This window comes from Mirounga leonina, unplaced genomic scaffold, assembly GCF_011800145.1.
Source record: "Mirounga leonina isolate KUSES-001 unplaced genomic scaffold, KU_Mleo_1.0 Mir_173, whole genome shotgun sequence".
Taxonomy (NCBI): domain Eukaryota; kingdom Metazoa; phylum Chordata; class Mammalia; order Carnivora; family Phocidae; genus Mirounga; species Mirounga leonina.
The window spans coordinates 85,582,097-85,607,858 of record NW_023270447.1 but is presented as its reverse complement, the minus strand read 5'-3'; the positions used below and the strand labels follow the sequence as shown (position 1 = coordinate 85,607,858).

At 58.4% G+C, this 25,762-nt stretch overlaps 4 protein-coding genes across 9 annotated transcripts; 2 read left to right on the top strand and 2 right to left on the bottom strand.

Moving 5' to 3' along the window:
* Nucleotides 1-356: 356 nt before the first annotated feature.
* FBXO2 (F-box protein 2) lies at nucleotides 357-5,791 on the bottom strand. The gene is made up of 6 exons (XM_035020249.1): nucleotides 5,716-5,791; nucleotides 2,323-2,730; nucleotides 1,762-1,891; nucleotides 1,594-1,689; nucleotides 969-1,107; nucleotides 357-734 (listed from the first exon to the last, which is right to left on the bottom strand). Exons 1-6 carry the CDS (start codon nucleotides 5,735-5,737, stop codon nucleotides 600-602), a joined length of 930 nt encoding a protein of 309 aa, XP_034876140.1. The 5' UTR covers nucleotides 5,738-5,791; the 3' UTR covers nucleotides 357-599.
* Nucleotides 5,792-5,935: 144 nt separating this feature from the next.
* FBXO44 (F-box protein 44) lies at nucleotides 5,936-11,510 on the top strand. 5 transcript variants are annotated; one of them, XM_035019796.1, is made up of 6 exons: nucleotides 5,936-6,016; nucleotides 7,337-7,628; nucleotides 8,851-8,977; nucleotides 9,134-9,229; nucleotides 9,340-9,475; nucleotides 10,360-11,510. In XM_035019796.1, exons 2-6 carry the CDS (start codon nucleotides 7,364-7,366, stop codon nucleotides 10,501-10,503), a joined length of 768 nt encoding a protein of 255 aa, XP_034875687.1. In that variant the 5' UTR covers nucleotides 5,936-6,016; nucleotides 7,337-7,363; the 3' UTR covers nucleotides 10,504-11,510. The 5 variants fall into 5 exon arrangements, with proteins under 5 accessions (XP_034875687.1, XP_034875689.1, XP_034875686.1 ...); XM_035019798.1 differs by lacking the exon at nucleotides 5,936-6,016 and adding an exon at nucleotides 6,276-6,359 and having other exon boundaries at nucleotides 8,851-8,948; XM_035019795.1 differs by lacking the exon at nucleotides 5,936-6,016 and adding an exon at nucleotides 6,276-6,359.
* A 1,113-nt stretch (nucleotides 11,511-12,623) lies between these two features.
* FBXO6 (F-box protein 6) lies at nucleotides 12,624-19,244 on the top strand. The gene is made up of 6 exons (XM_035019792.1): nucleotides 12,624-12,710; nucleotides 14,693-14,989; nucleotides 16,996-17,122; nucleotides 17,576-17,671; nucleotides 18,475-18,610; nucleotides 18,789-19,244. Exons 2-6 carry the CDS (start codon nucleotides 14,725-14,727, stop codon nucleotides 19,026-19,028), a joined length of 864 nt encoding a protein of 287 aa, XP_034875683.1. The 5' UTR covers nucleotides 12,624-12,710; nucleotides 14,693-14,724; the 3' UTR covers nucleotides 19,029-19,244.
* Nucleotides 19,245-19,362: 118 nt separating this feature from the next.
* Nucleotides 19,363-24,706, bottom strand: MAD2L2 (mitotic arrest deficient 2 like 2). Of its 2 annotated transcripts, XM_035019793.1 has the most exons (9): nucleotides 24,598-24,705; nucleotides 24,123-24,174; nucleotides 23,910-24,028; nucleotides 22,582-22,653; nucleotides 21,920-22,020; nucleotides 20,948-21,042; nucleotides 20,554-20,627; nucleotides 19,940-20,032; nucleotides 19,363-19,706 (listed from the first exon to the last, which is right to left on the bottom strand). In XM_035019793.1, the coding sequence occupies exons 2-9, from the start codon at nucleotides 24,160-24,162 to the stop codon at nucleotides 19,665-19,667; spliced, it is 636 nt and encodes a 211-aa protein (XP_034875684.1). In that variant the 5' UTR covers nucleotides 24,163-24,174; nucleotides 24,598-24,705; the 3' UTR covers nucleotides 19,363-19,664. The 2 variants fall into 2 exon arrangements, with proteins under 2 accessions (XP_034875684.1, XP_034875685.1); XM_035019794.1 differs by lacking the exon at nucleotides 22,582-22,653 and having other exon boundaries at nucleotides 24,598-24,706.
* Nucleotides 24,707-25,762: the final 1,056 nt, after the last annotated feature.

The window sequence follows — 25,762 nt, the reverse complement described above, 5'->3', positions numbered from 1 at the left end:
GGATGGGGATCAAGGGATCCAGAGAGGCCTGGAGGACAACCCCACACACACACCCTGTCCTGGCCTCTGGGCAGCTTGGGTGTCAGTCAGGCGCCAGGCCCAGCTCCCCACTCCTCGCCCTCACAATCCCAGCCTTTGTCCAGCCGGCCCAGGCCTGGCTGGCTCTGCATGGGCCCAAGGGCCCCTGGAAATCAGAGCAGCTGGAGCCCCACCAAGTATTTTTCCAGGCCGGGCCAGGGGCCCTCAGGAGACAGAGAAGGATGCAAAGGGAGAGGTGTTCATTCGTCCGTTTGTTCATTCATTCCTTCCTTGGACAAATAATATTTATTAAGCGCCCACTTTGTGGCAGGCACGGTACTAGGTGCAGGAGGTTCAGGGGTGGGCCCAGCCCAGGCCCATACCCTCACCCATCTTATTTTCCAGATGCAAATATGTGCCAACAAAACCCCTCCTTCGCAGTGTGGGGGCTGGGCTTGGAGTATGGGGCAAGAGAGAAGTGGGGGGTGAGGATGGTAAAAGTGAGGATGCTAACGACTAAGACCTATGTACCCCAGACCTCTGCCCCTCCAAGGTGGGTGAGGTTGGAGAAAGGGGGTCACTCAGGGCTCCACCCACACGCTGCTGTTGGTCACCCGGGCCCCGAACCAGCCCTTCCAGTAGACGGAGTCCTGACCCCCGTGCTCGAAGCGGACAAAGCGGACGCCGGGCCCATAGTCGGTGAAGGTGTGCGAGATCTGGGGAGTGGAGGTAGGAGGGTCAGGTTAGGGCCCTGGTGCCTCACCCAGCCACCCCACCCCGGCGCACTTTCCCGCCTCTAGCCTCCCCTCGATTTCTCAGCCTGGGTCCTCCTCTTCCACACCTCTCCGCCACGTCTGCCCCGCCCTCGTTCCGTGGGCGGGGTTTCCACGAGCCCCGCCCCTCGTCCCCAGGCCCCGCCCCGCCCCGCCACCCGGAGCCTCCAGGCTCACCTGGATCCAGCCCGCTTCGTCGCTGTCTGGGGGCACGGCCACCTGCCCGCTGCTGAACTCGGCCAGCACGTCCTCGTGCTCCGACAGCAGCTTCACGGTGAGCTCGTACAGGCAGCCGGCGTCGCCGCGGCCCGAGTACCTGCCCCGAGGGAGGGAGCGAGTGCCGGCCGCGCCCTGCTGAGCCGCTACTGTGGGCCGGGCCTGCTACACGGGTTCTCATTTCCGCCCGACCCCGCCGGCCGGTACTACCAAGGTCCCCGTTTTACAGATAAGGAAACTGAGGCCACAGAGAGAAAGGACTCGCGCAAGGTCCTAACCCAACGACTACACCCCAGGTCGGCCAGACCCAACTCTGAGGCTAAAGCCAGCCCACAGTGACACGTTTTGCTTTTTTGATTGCCAACATTTAGAAATCAGGAGGGGAGGAGGAGTTCCACCTTCTCCTGAAAACCCCTGGCCCACGTGACCACGACCACTAGAGTTGGGAGGCAGCGGCCCGTGGGACAGGGCAGCGGATCCAAGTTGCCCCTCACACACACACACACACACACACACACACACTCCCTCCTTCACCCCGTCCCCTTTCCCTTCCCCACAGTCCTGGCCCATCCCCACGGCTGCTCACCAGTCCTTCGCCACGATGGCCGGCTGAGTGGTGTCCAGCAGCTCCTCCCAGTAGCCCTCAGCCTGCAGGTCAACGACCTGCGCTTTGCGACACCACCTGGGGAACTGGAGTTAGGAGGGAGTGGCGACCCCTCTCCCTCGCTTTGCCCTCCATCCCCCTTCTCCTTACTCAAAGGAGGAGGCGAAGTACTTCTTGACGCTCTCATCGTGGATGAATTCCACCCCACAGTCTCCGGGCAGGTCCTCCACCCTCCAGCCGTCCCCACCGTGCTCCACGTCGCACCAGCCCTCCAGGTCCTCTGTAGGAAGACGACAGCCCCACCCTGGTCACCCACTCCCTGCTGAGGGTGTGGCAGGGCTGGCCCTTGCTCCTATAGTTTGGGGGGAGGGGGTGCAGGGCTGGGCAACGTGGGACTTGAACGGTGGGCTGGGCAGGTGATGGTGCGGGTAGAACGGGAGGCCCTTCCTGTCCGTCCCCAGATCCTCTCTCCCTCCTGGGAGGGTCCTCCCGAGGGCCGGTGTTGCCCCAGCTCGCTGAGGGGGGAAGGACCTGGGAAAGGGGACCCCCAGAGAACAGGCAGCCAGGGAGGCAACCACACGTACAGTATGTGTTGGGGCCACCCTGCAGAGCATTGCTCCAGGGCTTTATCTCACTGAGCCCTCCAAAGCGGGCTAGCCTTGTTCCGGCCCATTTTGCAGCAGGGCAAGTTGAGCTCGCCGAGCCCCTCACCTTCCCCGCACGGATTGCGCAGCAGGTTGCGCCGCCGCTTGCTCAGGAAGTAGAACTGCTGCCAGTGGTCGCGCTCGTCCTCGGCGCCGCCCTCGGGCACCAGCCCCTCCTGCTGGCACTTGAGCAACCAGAGGGGGGCGCCGTCCACCAGCTCCTTCCAGCGCAGGCACACCAGGCGGCAGGCCTGCACCAGCTGGGCGGCCGGCAGCTCGGCCAGCACGCGCAGCAGCAGCGGCTCGGGCAGCTCCGCCAGGTACGCGGCCGCCTCCGCCGCCGCCGCCGCCGCCTCTTCCTCCTCCTCCTCCTCCTCCTCCTCCTCGGGCCGCTCCTCCCCGGCGCTCGCCTCCTGCGCGCCCGCCTCCTCCTGCTGCCCCTCCGGGCTCACCTCCTCCGGCTGGCCCACGCTCTCTGCAGGCGGGGGTGGGGCGCTGTGACTCCGCTCAGACTGTCCCCCTCCGAGCCTGAGAACCCCCGTGTGTCGGCTATCTGCCTCCCACCCAGCCTCGGGCAATCCGCAGCTGGGCCCCAAGATTCTGCGCCCTGAGACTGGTGCCCAGTGGAGGAGGTCCACCCAAGGGGGAGGGGCGGGATGAGGGCCACAGACCAGCCCCGTCCCAAGAGTGGCCTCAGAGGCCTCAGTTGTCCCTGCAGGGCTAGTAAACCTGAGAAGACACCAGCAACTGATAATATTCCTATAAGGGCATCCATCTATGGCACGAACTTGACTCCATGTATCACACATCCACTCCTTTAGCCTTACCACGACCCCCTGAGATCCCTGCTCCCCTCGCCTCCTCCGGGGAGTGCTCCCAGACTTCCCACCACGACATCTTCCCACTCTGGAGTTCCTGTCCTTCCTAGCTCTTGTCCTAGCGTGTGTTGGCTTATAAACACCTCTCTCAGGACCAGACTGAGCGTGAGAGGGCAGGAACTGGGTCTGGAACCCTCCCTGGCACACTGTCAGCAGCTAATGTTTCCTGGGCATTTAGCAAGAGCTAGGCATTGTTCTAAGCAGTTTCTTTACTCTAAATCCTTACAGCATCTCTTCCAGGCTGTTCCTACTGCCATTGCTATTTCATTGATGAGGAAGCTGAGGCGTAGAGAGGTGAAACCACCCGGGATCACACAGCAAATGAGCGGTCGGAGCCTGGACTTGAACCCAGGCAGTCCAGCTCCAGAGTCACCATTAACCACCGTGCCCTCGATAAAATAATGTATTGACTTTGGAGGCACCGTTATGAGTTTGATTTTGACTCGCCAAATGTTACACCACTGGTACGAGGGCAGGGCGGTGGCGATCTGAGGCTGAAGGGAAGGGAGCACAGGGGTTGGAACCCCCTGCCAGCCACAGCTGTATGACGTGGGGGCTCGCTAGAAGAGAGCAGGTATACGGAACAAGGAGATATAATAAATGCTGGAGAAACGAAGGTCCTTTCACTAGCTTTTTTACCTACCCCTGGCCCTCCGTTTCCTCATCTGTGAATGGGAGTAATCATTGGGCCAGGCCATTCAAACAAGCGCTGATGTTCCGATCCCCTGAGGAGGGGGCCAGGGCACTCTAAATCGTAAGGAGGGGGCAGATGTCAGGAGCTACAGGCTGGGCGGTCTCCTGGAACCCAGCCGGCCTCAGCTGGACCATCAAAATCTTAAGTAAGCAGATACTGAGCACACAGTGTCTCAGGAGGAGGAAGACACGGTGGCGAGGAGATGGGGCCACTCCGGATGATGGGGGAGGAGGGACAGTGCTCTCAGAGCTAGGATGGGGGGGGTCCTAAGGGCTACAGCCTGGAAAGCCCAGGCGGTGGTAGAAACAGGCCGAGCCTTGGGGGAGGAAACAGGCAGGGCCTAGACCCAAGTCTGTGTGTTGCCAGGACCCCAGCCTGTCAGTGCTTACCTCCCCCCACCACATGCGGTATGTCTCTCCTCCTGCAGTCAGACCCTCGAACTGAATCAGGGTGTACCTCTTCTTCAGAACCCAGAGCACAGTCAGTCCTCATAAATCTTACTTAGTGAATCTTATTGAGCATAACACTTTCCTTCATTAATAGCTTTTTTTTTTTTTTTGCGACATCTTTATGATGTGGGGGTTTACCCTTTCTTTTTTGCCAAGAAGAAACTGAGGCCCCCGAGAGGCTTACTAGCTTCGCCCAGGAAAAATGGGTGTGCAGAGAGGAAAATGCCAGGCCCCAAAGCCACATCACCCGTTTGTCTTGCTGCCCACAGCTCTCTGGGGAGCTGGGCCCAGTGTCCTCACCTCTCCACCTTTCCCCCTGCCCTGCCCTGGCCCTGCTGGACACCTGATGCTCCCCCGAAAGGTGCACCTTGCCCGGTCCCCTCTTCTGGCCTCAGGCCTGGCACTCCAGGCCCCAGATCTGATTACAGTCCCCGCCCCCCCTTTCCAGCACACACAACTCTCCACATTGTTGCCATCGGAAAGTTATCTGGCCCCTGGAAGCTGCCTCCCAGGCTGACTCACTCACCTGCATTGGGCCCTGGAGTCCAGGGAATAGCTGAGCCCTGGGAAAACGCAGGAACCCATTCTGGGACCCTATAGAGGGTGTGGCAAGGGGGTCATGGATGGGTAGCAGGGGCTGAAGGAGCTGGGAGTTTCAGGGCTAGAGGAGAGGGGTTTGGCCTCCTGAGCGTGCATCAATATTTCTGGTGGCCTGCTCAAAGCAAGGCCCACTCTCAGATGGGCCCGATGGGGCAGGGGTGGGGGAATCTGCAGGTAGGTCTTTTTCCCACCCTGACTCAGCAGACAACCCCTAGAGGCTCAGTAGGGAGTTCAAGGAATGGGGTGGGGGGGTCTCTGGTGCCAGACAAGATGACTGGGCAGTCTCTGAGGGCCCTGAGCACAGGCGAGAGCTATGCCCCAACTCTCCCTCACGGCTGGCCTGATCCCCACTGGGCAACCAGCCACCCAGTTGAAGAGCAGCCCCTCCAGCCAAGGGAGCCCAGGAGGAAGAGTGGGATGGGGTGGGGAGAGGCCGGTAACCCCAAGAAATCTATGGGGATACAGGCAGCTCAAGGGCAAGAGCTGACAAATGAAAGAAGTTGATGGAAGAAAAAGGCTTGCAGCCTCCTACATCCCAGATGGGTCCCAGACCCAGACCCAACAGACCCTAGGAAGCTGACAGGCGGGAACGTGGGATTACTCCTATGCTATTTCCCTGGTAAATAGGACCCAGGAGCCTGTCACCTCTAGAGGCCTCCAGCCAGACAGAGGGCTGCGCTCTTTTAAGACTGTCTCAAGGGCTTTGCTTGGGTGAAAGTTTGCTGCGCCTGGTGTCGGGGACCCCCTCGCTCTCTGATGTCCCCTCTCTGTAGCAGTCGCCCGCCTGCCCCGGTCTCCCCTCCCGGGCTGAGCGAGTGGATCCGGGTGGCGGCAGCTACCTGGTTCACCGTCTCCGTCCATCGCTGCGGAGGGCGGTCTTGAGAGGAGGAGGAGCCGTAGCGCTGCGGGGCTGCGGGGCTGCGGGGCTGCGGGGCTGCGGGGCTGCCAGAGTCCCGCGGCGGCGGCGAGTCCAGGCGCTGCCCGCGTCTAGGTCGGGCCCGGCTGGCCGCGCCTCTTAAAGGCCCCCGCCTCCGCCCCCGCCCCGCCTTTGGCCCGGCGCCGGGACGCCCCGCAGTCCGGAGCGGTCGGCCCCAGGCCTGAGGCTACCGGTTCCTCGGCGGCCCCGGGAGGCTGGGAAAGGTCGGGAGTCGGGTTTTTTAATGGGGGGAGGGAATCCGATTTGGGGCGTCTTCCAGCTCCCTCCAGGGGTGGCTGCTGGGAGGTGGAGGCTAGGGGGCAGCGAGTTTGGGTCAGGTGGAGGGTGCGGGGCGCGCAGTCCTGGAGGAGGGAGGGGGGCGGAGGCTCCTCCCGGCGCCCCCCCCCCCCAGGTAATTTTCCTACGGCGCGGGGAGGGCCGAGGGGCGGGGGCGGGGCAAGGGCGGGGTCTGGCGGGCCGGGGCGGGGCCGCACGCTCCAGCTCTGGCAGGCAAGGCCCGCTCAGCCCCACCGCTGAGAGGGACCGCGCCGCGGCGGCCGAGCGCAGGTGACGCGGGGGAGTGGGCGCGGGGAGCTCCGCGGTGGGGACGCGGGCGGGCCAGGGATCCGCGGGCGGGCGGACTGGGCGGTTTCCGGGCAGTGCGTGGAGCGAGGCCGGGTGCAGACAAGGCCCAGGCCTCGGGGGCTGCGCGGCGCGGCCGAGAGCGGCGACAGAGGCTAGAACCCGGGCTGGGGTCGCTAATCGATGCCCAGGGGTCCGAGCCCCGGCTTTGGGGGGCACTTTAAGGCCACAACGCGAGGTGGGAAGGCTGCAGGCGCGCCGGGGATCCTGAGGCTGAAGCCCAGCCGCGGGGGTGGAGGTGGGAGTATGGGAAAGGCCTTTCCCCGTCGCCCACCCCCTCTCGAGTCCCAACCGGGCAGATCATTTATTCTGTGGCCTTGAGAAGGTCTCTTGAGCTCTTTGGACCTCCGTCGGAGACAATGATAATCATCCCCCTGCCCCCAACCTTTCTCCCTCCTCCGTTTGAGGACTTGCTGGACGGTTCTGCGGTCCTGCGCATTGTTACTTACACTCTAAAGCCTGGCCCATTGGAAAAGGCTTGCTCTAGAATCAGAGAAGACTCTCTGTCCTCTGTCTGTGTCTCCTTAGCGTCGTTAGAGGCTGCTGGGAGGTGACAGTAAAATCAATCACCTTTATTTTTTTTTTTAAGATTTTATTTATTTACTTGAGAAAGAGAGAGTGAGCAAGAGAGCATGAGCAGGGGCAGAGGGATCATGACCTGAGCCCAAGGCAAGCGGCTTAACCGACTGAGCCACCCAGGCACCCCCAAATCAATCACCTTTTATCAAGCATCTGCTGTGTCAGGTCATTTGAAACCATTTTAGTACCGTTCCTGGCCCCATTTTACAGAGGAGGAAACTGAGGCTCGGAGAGGCACGGTGAATTTCCTGAGATCATAAATGGCAAATACTCAGTTCTGGGGAGGGGGCCCGGTCTCTAGTGCAGCTTTTCAATAACCACAGGGGGGGCGCGTCCAGAAGCCACATGCCATGGCCGTGGGGAACATCAACGAGCTCCCCGAGAACATTCTGCTGGAGCTGTTCACGCACGTGCCCGCCCGCCACCTACTTCTGCACTGCCGCCTGGTCTGCAGCCTCTGGCGAGACCTCATTGACCTGGTGACGCTCTGGAAGCGCAAGTGCCTGCGGGAGGGCTTCATCACCGAGGACTGGGACCAGCCCGTGGCCGACTGGAAGATCTTCTACTTCCTACGCAGCCTCCACAGGAATCTCCTACACAACCCATGTGCTGAAGGTGGGGTGCAGAGTGGGTCTGGCATGCCCCCAACGCACACACTGTCATGATAGCAGCTGACTTTCATTATGCACTTACTGTGAGCCAGGCACTTTGGATGGTTTAACTCCTTTAATCCTCTCTCAATAATCCTAAGAGGTAGGTGCTGTTAGTGCTCCCATTTTTCAGATGGGCAAACTGAGGCCAAGAGTGGCATTTTTGTATTCCACCCTCATTTCCCCAATGACCTGTCCTAGGAGAGGGACTGTTGGCCAGTTGGGACTACCTGTGCCCAAGACCCAAGACCAGGAAGTCAGAGCCATAATTTGTGGGCCTAGATCCTAGACTCCAGGGCTAGGCCTCCTAGGACTGCCCCAGAGTGCAAAGGGGACTTTACTTATGGAAGAATGAGAGATCCAGTCTTCTTTCCAGCATATTACAACAACAGGTAAAACGAAACTTCTACATCATCTAGAGCTCCCTTTTCCCCTTACTGTGGCGTAACTCATCGCCTCAACACTAGGATGAGATGGGTGCCTCATTTCCCATGATGTGGGCCAAATTCTGGAGCAAAATGATAATGAAATGACTCCAAGCTGTCCAGAGCTTTCAGATGCCTGCCTCACTTGGCTCCCCAAAAGCTGTGTTCTTGACCAGCAGTTGGCATACTGTGGTCCATGAGCCAAATCTGGCCCAGAAGCTAAAAGTCGTTTTTGCAGTTTTAAATGGTTATTTAAAAAAAGAGAGAGAGAGAGAGACTGCAACAGAGATAGTATGTAGCCCACAAAACCTACAGTATTTTGGCCTTTTACAGAAAAAGTTTGCCAGCTCTTGTTCTTAACTCCAGTTTACAGAGGACAAAACCAAGGCTCAGAGAGGGAAAGCAACTTATCTAAGGTCACACAGCCCAGTACTGGTAGAGCTGGGACTAGCCCCAGATCAGATCTGTCTGGCTGGTGTCAGAGCGTTTTCCATCACAGAAGGTATCTGGTCATCCACATGGTCACATGTCTTGGGATTCCCAGTGGAAATCCCTTACCATGATGCTGGGCACACAGGAAGCATCTAATAGAAGACGGCCACTATTGATCTGCAGTGTCCCACACGGTGTCCCACAGCATGGGGCTTGAGGGCAGCTACAGAGATCCAGAGAGAGGATCTGGGAGGAAGGGGCACTTGCAAGAAAGAGACCACTGGGGGGGGGGGGTGCTTCCCTATGATGTGAATTCTGCTTTCTGGCCAGAGGGCTTTGAATTCTGGAGCCTGGACGTGAATGGAGGTGATGAGTGGAAGGTGGAGGATCTCTCTAGAGACCAGAGGAAGGAATTCCCCAATGACCAGGTCAAGAAATACTTCGTGACTTCTTATTAGTAAGATCTGAGGCTGGGGTACTGTTGGGGTTGGGGGGAAACCCAAGTCACTTCACCCCAGGGTCTCCTGCTCTGGGAAGGGCAGTCTTCGCCCCCCCCCCCCCCAGTGCCCTAGTGCTGAGCCCCAGCCCCTCCCACCCCTCTGCCCGCCCCTAGCACCTGCCTCAAGTCCCAGGTGGTGGACCTCAAGGCCGAAGGGTATTGGGAGGAGCTGATGGACACCACACGGCCGGACATCAAGGTCAAGGACTGGTGAGTGCCTGGGGCGAGGGTCTGGGGGAGGGGGGCCTGCTACTCAGGCGCCCCACCCCCACCCTGCCCCCCATCTCCAAGGCCCTGATGGGCCCTCCCTCTGCCCACAGGTTCGCAGCCAGGCCAGACTGCGGGTCCAAGTACCAGCTGTGTGTTCAGCTCCTGTCGTCAGCACATGCACCCCTGGGGACCTTCCAGCCAGACCCGGCAACGATCCAGCAGAAGAGCGATGCCAAGTGGAGGGAGGTATGTGGGCCAGGAAGAGGGCAGGTGGCATATCGCCCAAGGCCAGGACTGCAGTCAAACAGGCCTGGGTTCAGATCCCAGCTCTGCTGCTTCTGACCTGGGCCTCAGCCGCTCAGGCTCTGAAATGATGCTGGTAAAGCCATGTTCAAAAAGGTTGACTGTTATTAGTTATAATATCGGTTATTATTACTATCTAGACCAGGGGGCCGCAAACATTTTCTTAACAGGCCAGATGCAGATATTTTAGGCTTTGTAGGCCGAGTTGTCTCTGTCACAACTACTCCACTCTTCAACTCTGCCATTGTGTGGTGAAAGCAGCTTTATGGACATGGCTGTGTTCCAATAAAACTTTATTTACAAAAACAGGCCGTGAGCCCTGAGCCATAGTTTGCCAGTCTGACCAGTGCTGTCCAGTAGAATTTTCTGCAATGAGAGAGACGGTCTGTTCTGCAACTGTGCAGGACGGTAGTCAGTAGCCACGTGTGACTATGGAATGCTTAAAAGAGCCAGTTTCTGCTGTGATTGAGGAACTGAATTTTTAATTTTATCTAATTTTAATTAATTTCAACTTAAATAGCCACATGTGTCCAGGGATGACCGTAGTGGACATCTCTGGGCAGTTTGCAGAGTTTCCTTCAGTTCCCTTCAGTTCCCTTGAGTTGTACTTAGGTAATCCTGGGAGTGGCCCCGGGAGGATTTTGCTCCATTTTACAGATGAGGAAACTGAGGCAGAGAGGAGAAGTGGCCTGCCCAAAATCACAGAGTTAGGACTAGAACTCAGTTCTGCTGACTCCTTGTCCAGCACTAAGATCTTGGCCCCTTCCTGACCTCTCTCCCTCCTTCCACCTGTCCCCGCTCCCCCTACCCCCCCCCGCCCCCGCCAGGTCTCTCACACGTTCTCCAACTACCCGCCCGGCGTCCGCTACATCTGGTTTCAGCACGGCGGCGTGGACACTCACTACTGGGCCGGCTGGTACGGCCCGAGGGTCACCAACAGCAGCATCACCATCGGGCCTCCCCTGCCTTGACGCCCCCCAAGCCCTGATCCGCCAAACCCTGACTGCTGTCAGAGAAGGGCTGGGTTAGGGAAGGGGAGGGGGACCAGGCTCCCCCAGACCTCCTAGTTCATCCTTGCCCCACAGTTGCCTATTTTATGGAGCCTCTCAGTTTGTGCGGCCCTCACACACCAAGGGGGGGCCAGTGCTCTAGGCCCCAGGTCTCAACCAGTGATGACAGGGGAGGCCTGTGTCAACCCCTTTAAGAGATGGGGCCCCTGAGGTTGGGGAGGTGCAAGGTGTTCTCCCAGGCTCCTCCAAGAGTGGTCTCCAAGCTCAGATGCCAACCTAGATGTGTGTCTCTACCTTCCCCTCCTGGGCCCTTTCTCCCTGTCTCCATTGGGGGCCCTCGGAGCAGGGACAGTCAGGACATCTGGCAAGCCTGTGGCTGCCCTGCATAGTGCAGATGTTGGGAGGTGACCATGGAGCTCAGACAGATCTGGGAGTTGAAGAGGGGCTGTGCTGGCCTGTCCTCTGCCTCATTCTGCCACTTCCAAGCTCTTTGCTCTGCTCGCCTGCTCGGAGAGGCGACTTGGACCCAGAGGCTCAGGCGTCGTCGGAGATGGGCAGGGCCAAGATGGAGTGGGGGCCAGGCCAGGTCTGGACTGACCTTACTGTCAGTGAAGCCCCAGAAGTCAGATGGGTATCAGGTGGGGGCAGAATCTCCAAAAGATCCCTGGAATCCCATGCATGATAACCCAGGGCAGGTGAGGGGAAGGATTAGACCCTGATTCTAAGAATGGGGCATGCAAGCCCTGGATGAGGTGAGTGGGTAGTTTTCAAGGACCACCTGTCCACCTCCATGCCTCGACCAGCTTCCCTGGGGCTTGAAATGCCCTATCCCACCCTTGGAACTGCCTTTCCTGAACCTCCCCACCCTGCCCAACCTCACTCCTACCTCTCCCTCCTGCTGGAAGGACCCCAGTGCTCGGATTCTGCCCCTGCTGCATGCAGCTAAATAAAAGGTGTTCCTAGCCCAACTGTGTCCTGTGGTTTCTGGGAGGAAAGGCAAATTTCATAGGAAGTCCTGCCCTGGACCTGCAGAAGGTGAGCCTGTGCAGCTTCTGTCCAAGGTGCAGGGAATGGTTGACATTTCAGGAGCCAGACTATGGCAGGACCAGAGCCCCAGTACAGACCCCTTAATGAGCTGCCAACATCTCACCCCTGCAGCCCTCCAGTATTGTGAGCTTCCTCCAGAGGCGGGGCCACAAGGCCGGCGGCAGCGGCGGCGGCGGCGGCGGGGGGGGGGGGGGGGGGATATCTGGGTGGCCCCTGGATACACCTCATGCTGGGCCAACAGTACTCTCGCAGGCACTGCTCTCTGGTGTCTCACCTACTCTGCCAAGTGCTTTACTGACATTAGATGAAGCCAAAGCATTTAGAACGGTGTATGGCACACAGTAGGTGCTCAATGTACTGTTTAATTATCTCAGTAGTGAGCTGGATTAGGGCCTCAGCCATGGCAGGGACACCACTCACTAGCTGTATGTAAGTTAGCAAAAGACACCCTTGGGGGAGATGCAACCCTGGCGAGTTAACAAGGTGGCCTGGGCCCGGCATCCTTGGGCAGTGCACAGCCTGCACAACCCTTTTTGGTTGCCTTAAGTAGATGCTTGATGATTACTTGTTGAAGGAAGAAAGGAATTCATGACAAAAACGCAGAGAGGTTTTTACCTTTGAGTAAACTGAGGTCTCCGAGGCCATGCCCTAGTGAAAGCCAGGCTCCAGCCCGGAGTTTCAGCAATCACCCTCCGGAGAGAAGCCCGCCTCCCTCCCTATAGCGGAGGAAACTGGTGAAGAGTCCTCGGAGTGGCTCGCGCAGAGGTGGAGACTAGGTTAGGAGAAGGCTCGGAATTCCCGGAGGGAGGAGAAAGCAAAGGGAAGCGGTGGGACCCTGCTGCTGAGCCGCCGATCACCTGGAGGGGAAGACAGGTTCAGGCTACGAGGTCCGGGGAGTCCATCGCGCAGCCCCGGCAGCAGCGGAAGAAGCGGGAGGCCGGCTGAAGAAGGCTGTGGGCGGGGCGAGGCAAAGCGGTGGGCGCGGCCCCGGAGCCCGAGGGGGGCGGCCCGAGCGCGGCGCGTGACACGGGGCGGGGCGACAGCGGACGGCGCAGCGAGGGCTGCAGGCTCCAGGCCGACCCGGAGGTCCGGTCCCGCCGGGCGTCAGGTCCCGCGTCCAGGTCGCGGCCCAGCTGGGGAACGGGCTGGGCGGGGGGGGGGAGGGCGCGACAGGACCGGGAAGGGCTTGGGCGTCTGACCCCGGAGGGCGGGGGCGAGGGAAGGAGGGGCGGGGCGTTAACTGAGCCCGCGGCGCAGTCTCCCGCGGCCGGGGAGTCCGGGGCCGCGGGGTGGGGGCCCGGGCGGCGCGCTGTACGCGCAGGGCAGGATCCCGCACGGCCCGGCTCTGGCTCCGACTCCCGGAAGTGCTTCCTGGGAGCGACACCCTGGCCACACACCTCACTGGTGGCGACCCGGCCCAGGGCCGATCTGGGACCTCCCGGCACCCCCACGCCCGCGGGTCCTGGGACGGGCTTTCCGAAGCCTCAGCTTCTGCTCTCGAGAAATGGGCGTAGTAACCGTGCCTGCAGGGGTCGCTGAGAAGGTCGCGACTCGGGCCGGGCATGTGGGAAGCACAGGTACCCCCGGGGTGGTGGGGGGGAGGCCTCACCCCATGCCCCATCCGTGCGCAGTCAGGCTTCGCCCTAGACCCAAGAACGGCAGAAACTAAGGAGGCTGATAACGTGCGACCAGACCCAGAGACCAGACTCTGGACGCCTCGGCGGGGAGCTCTTCGTACCTAAGTCGCCTCTAACTCTGACGCAGCGACTTTTATTTGGCCTAGACAGTGTTTTTAGAAGTTGCCAACACTTTAAACCTGACAGGTTTTGTATTTTCGAAATTGTTCAGAGTTCCTCCTGAAAAAGCAGAAGACCTAGCCACGCGGAGTTTTTACCGTCATAGCATTTTTGCACAAGGTGCAAGCACCTTATTTATTGTTCTCTGCCATGCTGAAATGCTCCTGCCTGGGCAGGAGCCAGAGGATGCGCCCACTCTCATTTTTGCTGGGATGGTAGCTTTGAGAAGTCTGTGGAGGGCTTCTTTGGCCAAGTCTCTATGGACAATGAGAAGCCTCCTCAGAGACTGTAGGTGTGGGAGGGGAATATTCCCTCCCTCTCCCACCTGTGAACAGATGAGGCCCATCTGAGTGACAGTGGCTGGCCTGCCTTCCCCCACCCCACCCCCACCTGGGGGATCCCCTTAGAGATCTAGATTCAGGCCAGGGTGGTGGCACTGTAAATTTTCCAAAACCCTTGTGCAACTCAGGTGTAGAGGGAGGAAGGTGTTCTTGGGGGCAGCTAACTACAACCATTGGAGAGTGTTTTCGCGCCAACCTTAGAGTAGAAGTAATGATGCTCTGGAGCACTTTTCTGCCAGCCGGGTGCTAAATGCTTTACTTGTACTAACTCAGTCCTCCCGGCCCTGCTGAGGTCGGGACAGTTGCTTGCTCCTGCTACGGCTCCCCAGCTAACCACTGCAAGCCAGGATTCAACCCCCCGGCAGTCTTGCTGAGGGTCCGTTAATCGGCTTTGCAGTTTCTGAGCATTTCAAAGTGGGCTCTGGCCTGATGCCCCAACCAGAATGGAGTGGCAGGCGCTCCTCACTGGGGTGTTTTATTACATCTGGCTTCCAGGCCAATGTGAGCAATTTGGGGAGAGGAAGTTGGTTTTAGCACTAGCTAAATGACTTAATGAAGCTGTGACGTAGAATGTAAAATCTTTATTACACCCCCAGACTAACTGAATTCCCAGCACTAAAATAACCTGACCACAAATTCCTGCAGAGCTCAGACAACAGCGTGGCCTCGGCAAGGTCTGCCAGTTCACTGGGCCCAACAACTTAAAATTAAGCGATTATTTTTTTTTAACAAGGGGATGGGGGGCCTCTTTAAATATTAACGCCTAAAGTCTTTATTAACATTTTTATTACACTCTTCCAAATGTGTGCAACGTGTGTGACTGCTCCATATTTTGTCCTGGAAGAAGGCTCCAGCCCCTCTTGTTTCACCAAAGAAAGAGGATGAAGAGCCCCCGGCCCAGGTCCCTGGAAATCTGAGGGCTCCACCTCCTTGGTCAGGGCTCATAACCACTGTTGCCCCTCACAGGCCTGTGGGCGCCCGCTCCCTCCCCACCAGCCATGGCCCTAGTCAGCATCAACGAGCTCCCCGAGAACATTCTGCTGGAGCTGTTCACGCACGTGCCCGCCCACCACCTACTTCTGCACTGCCGCCTGGTCTGCAGCCTCTGGCGAGACCTCATTGACCTGGTGACGCTCTGGAAGCGCAAGTGCCTGCGGGACGGCTTCATCACCAAGGACTGGGACCAGCCCGTGGCCGACTGGAAGATCTTCTACTTCCTGTGCAGTCTCCGCCGGAACCTCCTGCGCAACCCATGTGCTGAAGGTGGGCTGGGGGCTGCCCCGGGCTGGCTCCCTCGCTGGCTCCCTCCCTTTTCCTGAAACTCAGGGCCTTTGCCCCTGCGATTCCCACACTATCTGGAATGTTCTCTCACACCCCTGACACCGGACCACACGCTCTTGGTTCCTCCTCATTCTTCAGGTCTCAGTTCAGACACCTGCCCTGGGCCCCCATCTGGAGACTGTGCTCCCCCACCTCTATCCTGTCCATTCCATTTAGTTCCTTCGTAGCACTTTCGTAACCTGTAATTGCCTGTTGTATCTCGTGGTTTTTGTTTTTGTTTTTGTTTTCTCTGCTACAAACTCCAAGGTCCAGGGGCCTAATGGGTCTTGTTTGCCACTCTACACCCAGTGTCCACAATGACGCCTTCACACATCCGGTGCTCGAAAAACGTTTGTTGAATGAATGAACAAACTGCACGTTCACCTTTCCCTCTCTAGCTCAGTCTAAGCTGCCTGACATGTTTGGAGGGCGTCCTCTGTACCAGGCGCTGGACTTCACCCGGCTGAGGACTTCACCCGGCTGTGGGCTTCACAAATGTCATTATCCTCCCACTGTCCCCATTACCCAGAGGAAGGAAAGGAGAATTTCCAGAGGTGACTGCAATCACATCATTTGAGGCCCCTGTTTAACTTGTAATGTTCTCTTGTACTTGCCAGGGTCTTTTTCCTTCACTGAGCACCCACTGCCCACCAGGCTTCTTGCTGGGCTACGGCAACAATTAACAGAGGCATAGTTTGTACACTTAGAGTCCCTGTCGTGTCGATTTTCTCTCTTGATCCTCACAAGGACCTGGGGAGTTGGCCAAATAAGTAGGGTTGGCTCCATTTTATAGATGGGGAGTGTTAGGCCATGGTGAGGATCCTACCCAAAGGTCTGGAACTGCCCAGTTGCCGGGGCCTGGTCCTGACCGATGAAGGGCCTCAGGCCCCTCTCAGAGGCCCCATAGACCGTGGCTCAGACACTCCGTCTCTCTGCCTGCCCCAGATTCCACTCAGAAGCTGCCCAGCCGGGCCACCAGCTCAGCTCACACAGCTCCACAGAGCCCCCCTGCAGCCCGGATGTGCACTGGGCTGGGGGCTGGCAGCCATCAGTCCGGCCTTGCTTGGATCTCTCCTTGGGCCTAAGCGAGGCACAGCCCCACTCCTGGATTTCTGTGTCACTCCTCTGGTTCTCTCCTGGCAGGCCCCAGGGCACCCGGGGAATAGGTGTGGGCTCGTAGGAGAGGGAGCAATTTGGAAAAGCTCCCTTGGTGATTGTTCTGGAAAGCCTTGGCAGGGAAACACTGCTGGGTTTTTTTAAGGTCCTCTTGGCTCAGTCTGAAGGGGGAGACCAGAACCTACAAGCCAACCTGGTGGGGATCACGAATACGGGGTTCCTGCGTGCCACCAGCACCAAGGATGCCCACCTTCACAGTTATCCCTCCCACCCTGGGCAGAGGGGGTCAGGGCTGGCACAGCTGCAAACCCAGAAAACCAGTCCTTGGGCCCCCTCGGATCTCAGTTAGCTAGTTAGGGTGTTGGGAAATGTCAGTCATCAAGTAAGTGGTCTGCATTGGGACAAACTGACATTAGTCACCAAGGACAGAAATATATCACAGGCCCTTCATAACTTCCTGTTTTGAGAACTGAAACTTTGGTATTTCCCAGAGCCCCTCAGCAACATGAAAGGAAGGAAAGGCTAGTTTAGAATTTTTGGTAATACTTTTTTTTTCCCCCAGCTTCATGCTAGGAGTCAAGCCATTCAGGAACAGAGTGGGAGGGGGAGGGGGAGGGTCCCAGATCAGAGCTGATATGGCAGGGACAGGTGGAAACGTGTTAGAGGAAGGGCACTCTGTAGGGGTGCTCTGAGCCACAGCTGGGGTGCACCCTTGAGATGTGAGCATGAGCAAACCCTGCCTTAACCCCCTTCCTCCCTCCCTGGCCCAGGTGGGCAGGACCGGACTGGACATTTACACAGGAGATCTGACCTCGGCTTCTGTTTTTCCCTAGAGGATATGACATCCTGGCAAATTGACTCCAATGGGGGAGACCACTGGAGGGTGGAGAGCCTCCCTGGAGACCATGGGACAAATTTTCCGGACTCCAAAGTCAAGAAGTACTTTGTCACATCTTTTGAGTAAGATAAACAACCGAGCTGGTGGTTTTGAGGGGGAGAGGGATCAGGACTCCTTTTGCCAAATCTCAGGCCTAAGTGAGGGCCTCCCTGTGCAGCTGGAGGAAAGTGGTTCCCAGACGGGCTCAGCGTCTGCTTTCCATGAGCAGGAGTACTCAGTGGCCAGGATTAATAGCAGTGGCGGGGGGTGGGGGGGTGGGTAGTAATCTGAGGGCGCTGGGAGCCACTGGGTGATTAGGGTAAGTCAGAGGTGTGTGCAGCTTCCTCATCTAGGAACAGGAATTCACGGAGGTGCCCTCATCGGGGCCCTTGAACTAGGATCACGTGCCACCTAGGCACAAGTGGGTCAGAGCCCCTGCGCCAGCCAGAGGCAGCGGTCCTGCAGCAGTCAGGGGACACTGCTGGGGCCTGGCCATGCAAAGCACACCCGGGAATGTAAGCCTTTTTGCTCCACAGGATGTGCCTCAAGTCCCAGCTGGTGGACCTCAAGGCCGAGGGCTACTGGGAGGAGCTGCTAGACACATTCCGGCCTGAAATCGAGGTTAAGGACTGGTGAGTGGGGCTCGGGCCATGCTCTGCATCCTTCCCTCTTCCTGCGGACACCTATAGGCAGTGCCCACTCTGTGCCCGGCGGTGTCCTAGGGTAGGGGCTGCCCCAGGAGCCAGCACTTGCTCATTCCGCACCTCCTGGCCTGCCACCCTGCATCAGCAAATGCTAATTCCAGCTCACAGATGGGCAGACTGAGGCCTAGAGATAAGTTGTCACAAACAGGTACTAGAGCAACAGAGGCAGCAGGACCCAGCCTCCCTGGACCTCACTCCCACGCCTTCTGCCCATCTGCCTCCCCTAGTCCCTTCACTGTGCATCCCTCAGCTCTTTCCCAGGCTCCTGCTCTGTGCCCAGAGCTGTGCAAGGCCCCAGGGCCACCACTCTAAGGGGAAGGGGTGGGGTCTGAGGAGCGTGCAGAGCTGCAGAGGGGTGGACAGCAGGGCTGAGCAGAGGGTGAGCTCTGTACCAGCCCCCATCACACAGGCCACCCCTTGAATCTCCCAGAATCCCCAGTCAGATCCGTTATCACGTACAGGAAGCACAGCTCCCACAGCCCAGGATCTTATCTCTGTGGAGCGCCTTTTGCTTTGTTAAGGGGACGTCTTCACTGGACACCCAGAAGGGTTGCCACTTTGCTCTGATGTGGCCCCGCCCAGAGATTGCTCACCCCGGGGGCACAGCTGGGCCTCAGGAGCAGAGCAGGGCAATCCAACTCAGAGCGCCAGTCTATGGGTCTGCTGCCTGCCCTCCTCCAGGGTCACCTTCTGTCCGGGGGTGTACAGTCCTGAGCCCCACCCTCTCCCAGGTTCGCTGCCAGGGCAGACTGTGGCTGTACCTACCACATCCGAGTCCAGCTGGTCTCAGACAACTACATCGTCCTGGCCTCCTTCGAGCCCCCGCCCGTGACTATCGATCAGTGGAACAATGCCAAGTGGACCGAGGTGAGGCCCCACCTGCTTGCCCCTCGCCACCCACTTCTCGGAGCCCCTGCCTTCCAGCCTGCCTGGCTCTCCCTTGCAGGACCTGGCGCTTCCCCTTTCCCCTCTCCAGTGGAGTGATCACCCCATCTTTTCCCCTCCCCAGTCCTCGTGATCACTTCTTCCTCTTCCCTCCTCCCAGGTCTCCCACACTTTCTCGGATTACCCCTCAGGGGTCCGCCACATCCTCTTCCAGCATGGGGGCAAGGACACCCAGTTCTGGGCAGGCTGGTACGGGCCCCGCATCACCAACAGCAGCATCACTATCAGCCCTAAGATGACCAGGGACCCGGCCCCCTCCACAGCTCAGCCTGAGACCATGCAGGGGCAGGAGAAGGCTGCCCGCCCGCCCTCCTCACTTCGTCTCCACAGGCCCTTCTGACAGTCTGTCATCTGATGGCCATTCATCCGTCCTCTGTCTGGGCCACCAACTTCCAAAGGTCCCCTCCAGCTGAGCCTGTCGTGGGCAGTGAGGGCCCCTGCCCCGGGAGCTCCTGCCCCAGTTCCAACCTTGGGCAAACCCACCACAGGGAGTTTGTGGTAACTCCCTGTCATATGCTCTGACATTTTGTGACAATAAATGTTTTCAGTAAAACCAGCCTGGGGTTGGGTCTAGTGGTGGGGGCCCTTGGCACTTTGGCAGCGAAGCTGCCCCTCCTCCCAGGTTAATTTGGCTGTTCCTGTACCTCCCACTCCAGTTAGTGACAGCCCAGCTCTGCCCTTGGGGCCCTTTATTGAAGCAAATCACAGCACAGTATTTGAGACAAACAGTGTTGGCCGGCCAAATCCCAGGAGGCGGAGGTAAGAAATCAAGGTCCGAGCATCCTTCCCTGCCCTCCTGGGGGGAGCTTCTCCATGAAGGCAACCAGACCTGAGCAGTGCCGCGCGGGAGGGTGGGTGGTCCATACACAGAGGCAATAAGAGCACTTGGAATCAGGGTGGCCCTACAGCACTTCCCGAGGCTGGGGGCCCCCAATGTCCAACAGTTGTAGCATCCATGGTGGGGGCAGGCACACCCTCAGCTGCTTTTATGAGCTCGCTCTTCCACGTAGAGCTGCATCTGGTAGGCAGGAATACACAGCCAAGGTCAGGAGGACGGCCGCGGCACCTCCTCAGGAGGGCCCAGAAGCCCCTGGCAGACAGATCTCTGCCGAAGGTTGGGGTTGTGTGTGAATACCTGCCTTATACCAGGTATTCCCTGGTCATCTCCTCCAAGCCTTGAGCCATACATAAGCCTCTGGCAAGGCCTCAGCATACCTTCAGTAAAGCCTACCAGGTCCCCATGCAGCTCACCTTTAAAATGTCTGACGTCATCGTTTTTAGTGGTATCAGCCGGGGGTCGTGCATGTGGACATCCTGCTCATCTGCCAGGATCCAGGGAAAGTCCTAGGGAGGGGACCAAAGGAAGGGGGTGAAAGGGGGCTAGACCGTGGCCTGCCCTCACTTCGCTACCCCCTCTCCTCTCCAGAGCTGGGGTCCTCAGACTTCGGGGAGCAGCAGAATCACTAGGGAACTCCCAGCATGACAGATGTCCAGCTTCTTCCTCCTGAGAGGCCGAGTCTACAGATCCGAGCTGGGCTGGGAACCCAAGTGATTTAACCAGGCCCAAGCACCAATTCTGAAACTGGTGGGCAAAGACCATCCCCACCCCACCCCACCCCCGAGAACTGCCGCTGAGCTGGCAGCCCCAGGACGAGGCTCCACCCTCCTCTATGCTGAGTGCCCAGGTGGGCCAATGACAAGCACGTGGCCACACAGTTAACACACGACAAAAAGCCACTGGATGCCAGGCACTGCCATAAGCAAGGTAATGAGGGCACTGTCAGCGACAGCCCTGCCTACTCTGGTTTTCAGAGCCTCCCAGCTGTTGTCGCCCTGCCCAGCTTCCCTGACCAGTCTCATCTCACCTTGATGACCTGAATCTTCTCCATATTGCGAGTGGCAGCTTCTCTCGTGTGCACTAAGACTGTGAAGGTACAGCCTGAAGAGGCAAGAGTTTGGTCAGGGCCGGGCCACCTCATGCCCGCCACTGGGCGTAGCCTCTTCCCACCTCCCTGGCTGGCTCGGCAGCCCCCCAGAGGAGAAGAGTGGAAACCAAGTGCCAGGACAAGACACGGTCAGTCGGGAGACTGAAGCCAGGTGGAAATCAGGGTAGCTTCCTGGAGGAGGTGGACTTTCAGAGAGGTTCTAAAAGGCAGGAAGAGTGGCGGTTTGCTGCAGCTAAGTAGGGCCCTGAGAACGCACACCAAGCCAAGGGAGCTGTGGGCATGCCCGAGGATGAGGGCGTGGGGATGAGCACACCTGGGGGGTTGTGGTCCAGGACAGCATCACACACACTGATCTTCAGGATGAAGGCTCGGAGCAGCTGCTCCACGTGAGACAGCAGGGAATCTGAGCTGGGAAGAGAAAAGGAGGGTGTCCCATCACACTGGCGCCCCCTCCCACCAGCAGGCAGTCAACCCTGGAAGCAGACCCCGGGGGTCCAGAGCCCCTCTCTGCTTCTGAGTGTGTTGGCTCCTAAACGCCTGGCTACCTATCTTGTCTACACAGTTAAAATCATCTGGAGAGCTGAAAACCAATGTCAAGTCCCATCCCAAACTAAGTCCAAATGGGCCATAGGGAGCCCCTGTAGGTCCTTCTAATATGCAGCCCAGGCTGAGAACAAGGACACAGCCCAAGCCTCTTCATACCCCAGGACACCAAGCCAGGAATGGACAGGGCTTGCCCGAGGCTACACAGCAAGTGGAGAAAGATTCCAGTGCCCTGACCAGCCAATACCCTTGCCCAAGGGCAGCTTCTGGTTGCCTATGGACTGGACGCTTGACTGGGAAGGCAGAAAACTGGGTCTGTGTCCTGGCTCTGCCACCATTTGGGTGATCCTGGGTAGCTCATGTCATTTCTCTGGTCCTTGGTTTCTCCATCTATAAAATGAGGTTAGGACTAGCCATTTAGCAACCCTATGATTTTCCAGGTGTGGACATCACAGAGGTTACAGGGAGAGCACTGGGTGGCCAGCCGTGGCTCAGCCGCTAACAGGCCTTGTTAGGATGGCGTGCCTTGCCGTTCTCTTTACCAAGCTTCCTGGAGGAGGTGGGCTTTCAGAGGGGCTCTGAAAGGCAGGAAGGAAGAGAGGCAGCTTGGTGCAGCCAAGGAGGGACCTGAGAATGTGGACCAAGCCAAGGTATTCAGGGGCTGCCCTAAAGGGGTGAGCGTGAGGGCTGTTTCTAGGGACCTCACACCAACCAGCCAGAAGACCAGGGAGAGGCAGCTTACCTGATGGACAGCAATGGAGGCTGGGTGATTTCAAAGACGAATTTCTCCACTGGGCGGTGCTCTTTGTCCAAAATTACCACCACCACTTTCTCCACATCATTCTGCAAGGACAGGAATCCCCTACTCCAGAACAGGGTAACCCACCCACCACCACCACCTCCCTGCCCAAGGAAGGATGGGAAGGGCACACTCACAGCCCCACTCAGCTTCGAGGCTAAGGGTCCCTGAGAGCCCAGAAGGTTTGAGAAGTTCAAGTAGGCACCCCCTGGCATGAGTGGTACAGACTGAGAGGGGAGAGGACACCTGGCCCCATGGGGGTACATCTCAGAGAGCAGGACAAAACAGAAGGAGGAAATTCTGAGGGGCCAAGCCCAGACAGAAATTGGGGACGGGGAGAGAAACAGATGTGGGGAAAAACCCAGAACCCTCTGGGGCAGGCCCCACTCAGCCAACTCCACTAACCAGGGCTCCCAGGCCCAGCACACACGAATGTGGCTCCCGTGCCCTGAGGTCTGTCCCTGGGCAGGGGTGGTCTCCAGGATATAGGAGACAGGCTTTTGGGTGTAGAGTCATGCGGACCCCGCACAGTCCCAGCATCACCCCATCCCGGAGCATTGGAGCAGACTCGGGGGGAGGTGGGCTGGGGGACTTGGTGCCCTCACCTTCTCCAGGAGCGGCTTGACACAGTGCAAGGTGTCCTGGATATACTGGTTCAGCTCTGGGTGGCAGGACATCTGCATACAACCCCATGATGGCTCATGAGGCCCGAAGCACCAACGGGGAAACCACCCGACACCCCTCCAGGAGCCCAGGGAGGGAGGCCAGCAGTTCCCTAGGGCTCCCCACCCAGGACACTGACTTCCCATCATGGGGCTAAGAACTGGAATTATCCAGAGAGAGGGAGAAGTTAGAAGATAAGAATTTAGTCTCAACATTAGCACTTAATATAGCATTGGGGGTTTCTAATGTGGGGTCCGTGGGCTCCTCCAGAAGCTGAGAAGTCCCTAAATCGTGTGTATTTGGGCATGTAGGCATTTTTCCCAGAGAAGGGATCCAAAAATATAATCAATTTTTAAAAACTGAGAATCTGGGGGTGCCTGGGTGGCTCAGTTGTTGAGCGTCTGCCTTCGGCTCAGGTCATGATCACAGGGTCCTGGGATCGAGCCCCGCATCGGGCTCCCTGCTCGGCAGGAGGCCTGCTTCTCCATCTCCCACTCCCACTGCTTGTGTTCCCTCTCTCGCTGAGTCTCTCTCTATCAAATAAATAAATAAATAAAACCTAAAAAAAAAAAAAAAACCACTGAGAATCTGGAACTAAGAGCTACGTGGCCTCAGGTAAATCACTTAACTTCTCTGAGCTTTACGTACTTCATCTGTGGAAGATCTCGTAAAGACAAAGTGAGGAGTGAGAGAAGCACCCAGTACACAGCAGGTGCTCAGTAAATGCTATTCTGTTTTCCTTTTCCTTGTATATCCTTCAAGCTTCCACCACCTTCCGGTATTGGGTCATTCATTTATTCTAACGTTTACTGAGTGCCTTCTAAGGGGCTGGCCCTTCTAGAGAGTGGGGACAGGGGAACATATATTTACTGCTTTGTCTGCCTTTTGACCTAAGACAACCCATTACAATGGGGGCAGAGAGAAGGTACCTGAGGTTTATACGAATCACCTCCTCAAAGCAACCATTCACCAGCCTCAGGAGCTCTTTTAAATACAACCATGCCCCAGGGGCAACTCTGATCTCAGGGCCTGGTCTCTAACTTGGGGCAAAGGGAACTCGAGTTCAGAGGGGACAGAAAACTGCAGTAGGGGTGGGAGGCTGTCAGGCTGTCAGCTGCGGCTGGGAACTGGAAAGCAAGGCCAGGCCGCTGGGGAGAAGAGGGGGAGAGGGGCTGAGCCTGCAAGTGGAGGACGGTTCAAAAATCCACCCTCTACCCTCCTTGAGGTTCGGGGGTGACCCAGTGGCCCCAGCCCAGACGTGGGGGCTCACCTGGACAGGCACGTTGTACTTCTTACGCTTCTGGAAGATGCCCACCGGGTAGACCTCGCGCACGTAGAGGATGAGATGCACGGCCACCTCCAGGAACTCGCATAGCACGTCGGCCACCACTGCGAGGGGACAGAAGCCAGTGAGCTCGGAAAGCCCGCCGGCCCAGGCCCTCCCTCGCCCCCCACCCCGGGTCCACAGGCTCCGCCTCCCTACCTTGACCAAAGTTGAGGTCCTGGCGCGTGAGTGTGGTCATCCTTACCGCCACCTAGGGAGTGGGGCAGCAGTGGGGGCTAGTTCCAAGGGGCCAGGCAGCCGCAGGGTCCGCCCGCCTCCACTGCCCCTCCCCTCCGTCTGGGGGGAATCCGGGCAGGACGCCCCCCCTTCACACAGAATCGGGGCGGCTAGAAAGGACCCCCCCCACGCTGGCAACATAGCTCGGGGACATCAGTTGCGCCCCGATCAGCCTGTCTACTGGCCCTCTCGCCCTGCCGCCTCGGTGGGTAGGAAAGGCCAGAGCTGTGTTCGCAAAAAGGGCATGGCCACAGAGGGATCAGCGGGTTGCGCAGGCCCACGAGCGTAAAATGGGACGCGCGGAGAGCGAAACTAGGCTGGAATAAGACTCCCCCCCGCTCTTCCTGGCCGGAAACCTCCTCGGAGAGAACCCTGCCCCTCTCCCCTCCCCCGGTACCGGCTCCGGCCTCGGGGCCCGGCTCGGGGCCCGGCCCCAGCGCGGGAAACCACCGACCCGACCGCTCGCGCCTCCCGCTCAACCAGGGGCCTGGAGGCCGCTCGGTGACGTCCGCGGCCCTCGGCAGGTCCTAGTGACCGCCTCCGGCCACGCCCACTTCCCCCGCGCAGCCAACCGTGGTGGCGGGAGGGAGCGGCAGCCGGAGGGGCGGGGCCTGTGAGGGGCGGGGCCCGGCCTCGGCGCCTAGATGCCCGCGCCCGAGGAGGCTGAGACTGCGTCGCGCCGCTTCCCTTCGGTTTGGGGTGGGCGCGAAAAAAGACACCTTTGCAGATCGCTACGCTCCCCAGGCCATTTCTCTCGCTTTGGGAAGCTCTGAGAGGGGACGGATGGGTGTTGCTGGTGAGGACCAGGTGGAGGGCACAGCTGGGGACTAAAGACAGCGACATCTACTGCTAGCCCCAGAGTCACCATCCCCGGACCTCAGGGCCCAACCGAAAGCGAATCCGCCGGCTCTGGGGGCGGGGACAGCAGAAGACAGGGTGCCCTAACCTGCCCGAATCACACATCTATTGAGGGAGGGGATGCGTGGAGTTGTCCTCGGCCACTAGAGACACGGACCCTGGAAAGGCTGAGAGGCCCCTGGGATATAAGAATAGTAATATTAAAATCATCACCAACACGGATTGAACATTTATCTGTCAAGAACTGATTTCTTTAATTCCCTCATTAACCCTCAGAGCTAAGCACCCATTTTCCAGCCCCACTTCATAGATGGTAAACAGGCTTAGAGATGTTCCCTAATTTGACAAAATCACACAGCTGGTAAACACACCTAGTTCTGACTTCTAATCTGACTCCAGGGCCTCAATTCATTTTCAGCCGCTTTATTTTACAGGGGGGGAAACTAAGGTCAGAGAAGTTGCTGTGGAGTTATAGGTAACAACAAATCATGACCAGAAGCCTGGGGACATTGTCCCTGACCTCCAGGGACATAAGAGCTTGTTAGGAGTCACGCCCACCTGTGGGTACACAGATCTCCCCAAAAATGTTCATTGGTTACAGCTCAGTATTGGAGACCTGTACCCCTTTTCACTCCGGATGCCTTCAAACCCGCATTTGCCCATTCTGATGGGGTGAAGGCAGGGGAGGGGATAAGTAACTTGGC

What these genes read in the sequence shown, in the direction of transcription:
- FBXO2 (XM_035020249.1), bottom strand. Translation starts at nt 5,737, where the DNA reads ATGGACGGAGACGGTGAACCAG. An exon ending in GCGCAATCCGTGCGGGGAAG is followed by an intron (nt 1,892 to 2,322) that starts GTGAGGGGCTCG and finishes GTCTTCCTACAG; the next exon opens with AGGACCTGGAGGGCTGGTGC. An exon ending in TACTTCGCCTCCTCCTTTGA is followed by an intron (nt 1,690 to 1,761) that starts GTAAGGAGAAGG and finishes CCAGTTCCCCAG; the next exon opens with GTGGTGTCGCAAAGCGCAGG.
- MAD2L2 (XM_035019793.1), bottom strand. Translation starts at nt 24,162, where the DNA reads ATGACCACACTCACGCGCCAGGACCTCAACTTTGGTCAAG. An exon ending in GGACCTCAACTTTGGTCAAG is followed by an intron (nt 24,029 to 24,122) that starts GTAGGGAGGCGG and finishes GTCCCCTCGCAG; the next exon opens with TGGTGGCCGACGTGCTATGC. An exon ending in CCTGGACCACAACCCCCCAG is followed by an intron (nt 20,628 to 20,947) that starts GTGTGCTCATCC and finishes TTGCCTCTTCAG; the next exon opens with GCTGTACCTTCACAGTCTTA.
- FBXO44 (XM_035019796.1), top strand. Translation starts at nt 7,364, where the DNA reads ATGGCCGTGGGGAACATCAACGAGCTCCCCGAGAACATTCTGCTGGAG. An exon ending in ACACAACCCATGTGCTGAAG is followed by an intron (nt 7,629 to 8,850) that starts GTGGGGTGCAGA and finishes CTTTCTGGCCAG; the next exon opens with AGGGCTTTGAATTCTGGAGC. An exon ending in TACTTCGTGACTTCTTATTA is followed by an intron (nt 8,978 to 9,133) that starts GTAAGATCTGAG and finishes GCCCGCCCCTAG; the next exon opens with CACCTGCCTCAAGTCCCAGG.
- FBXO6 (XM_035019792.1), top strand. Translation starts at nt 14,725, where the DNA reads ATGGCCCTAGTCAGCATCAACGAGCTCCCCGAGAACATTCTGCTGGAG. An exon ending in TACTTTGTCACATCTTTTGA is followed by an intron (nt 17,123 to 17,575) that starts GTAAGATAAACA and finishes TTTGCTCCACAG; the next exon opens with GATGTGCCTCAAGTCCCAGC. An exon ending in ACAATGCCAAGTGGACCGAG is followed by an intron (nt 18,611 to 18,788) that starts GTGAGGCCCCAC and finishes CCCTCCTCCCAG; the next exon opens with GTCTCCCACACTTTCTCGGA.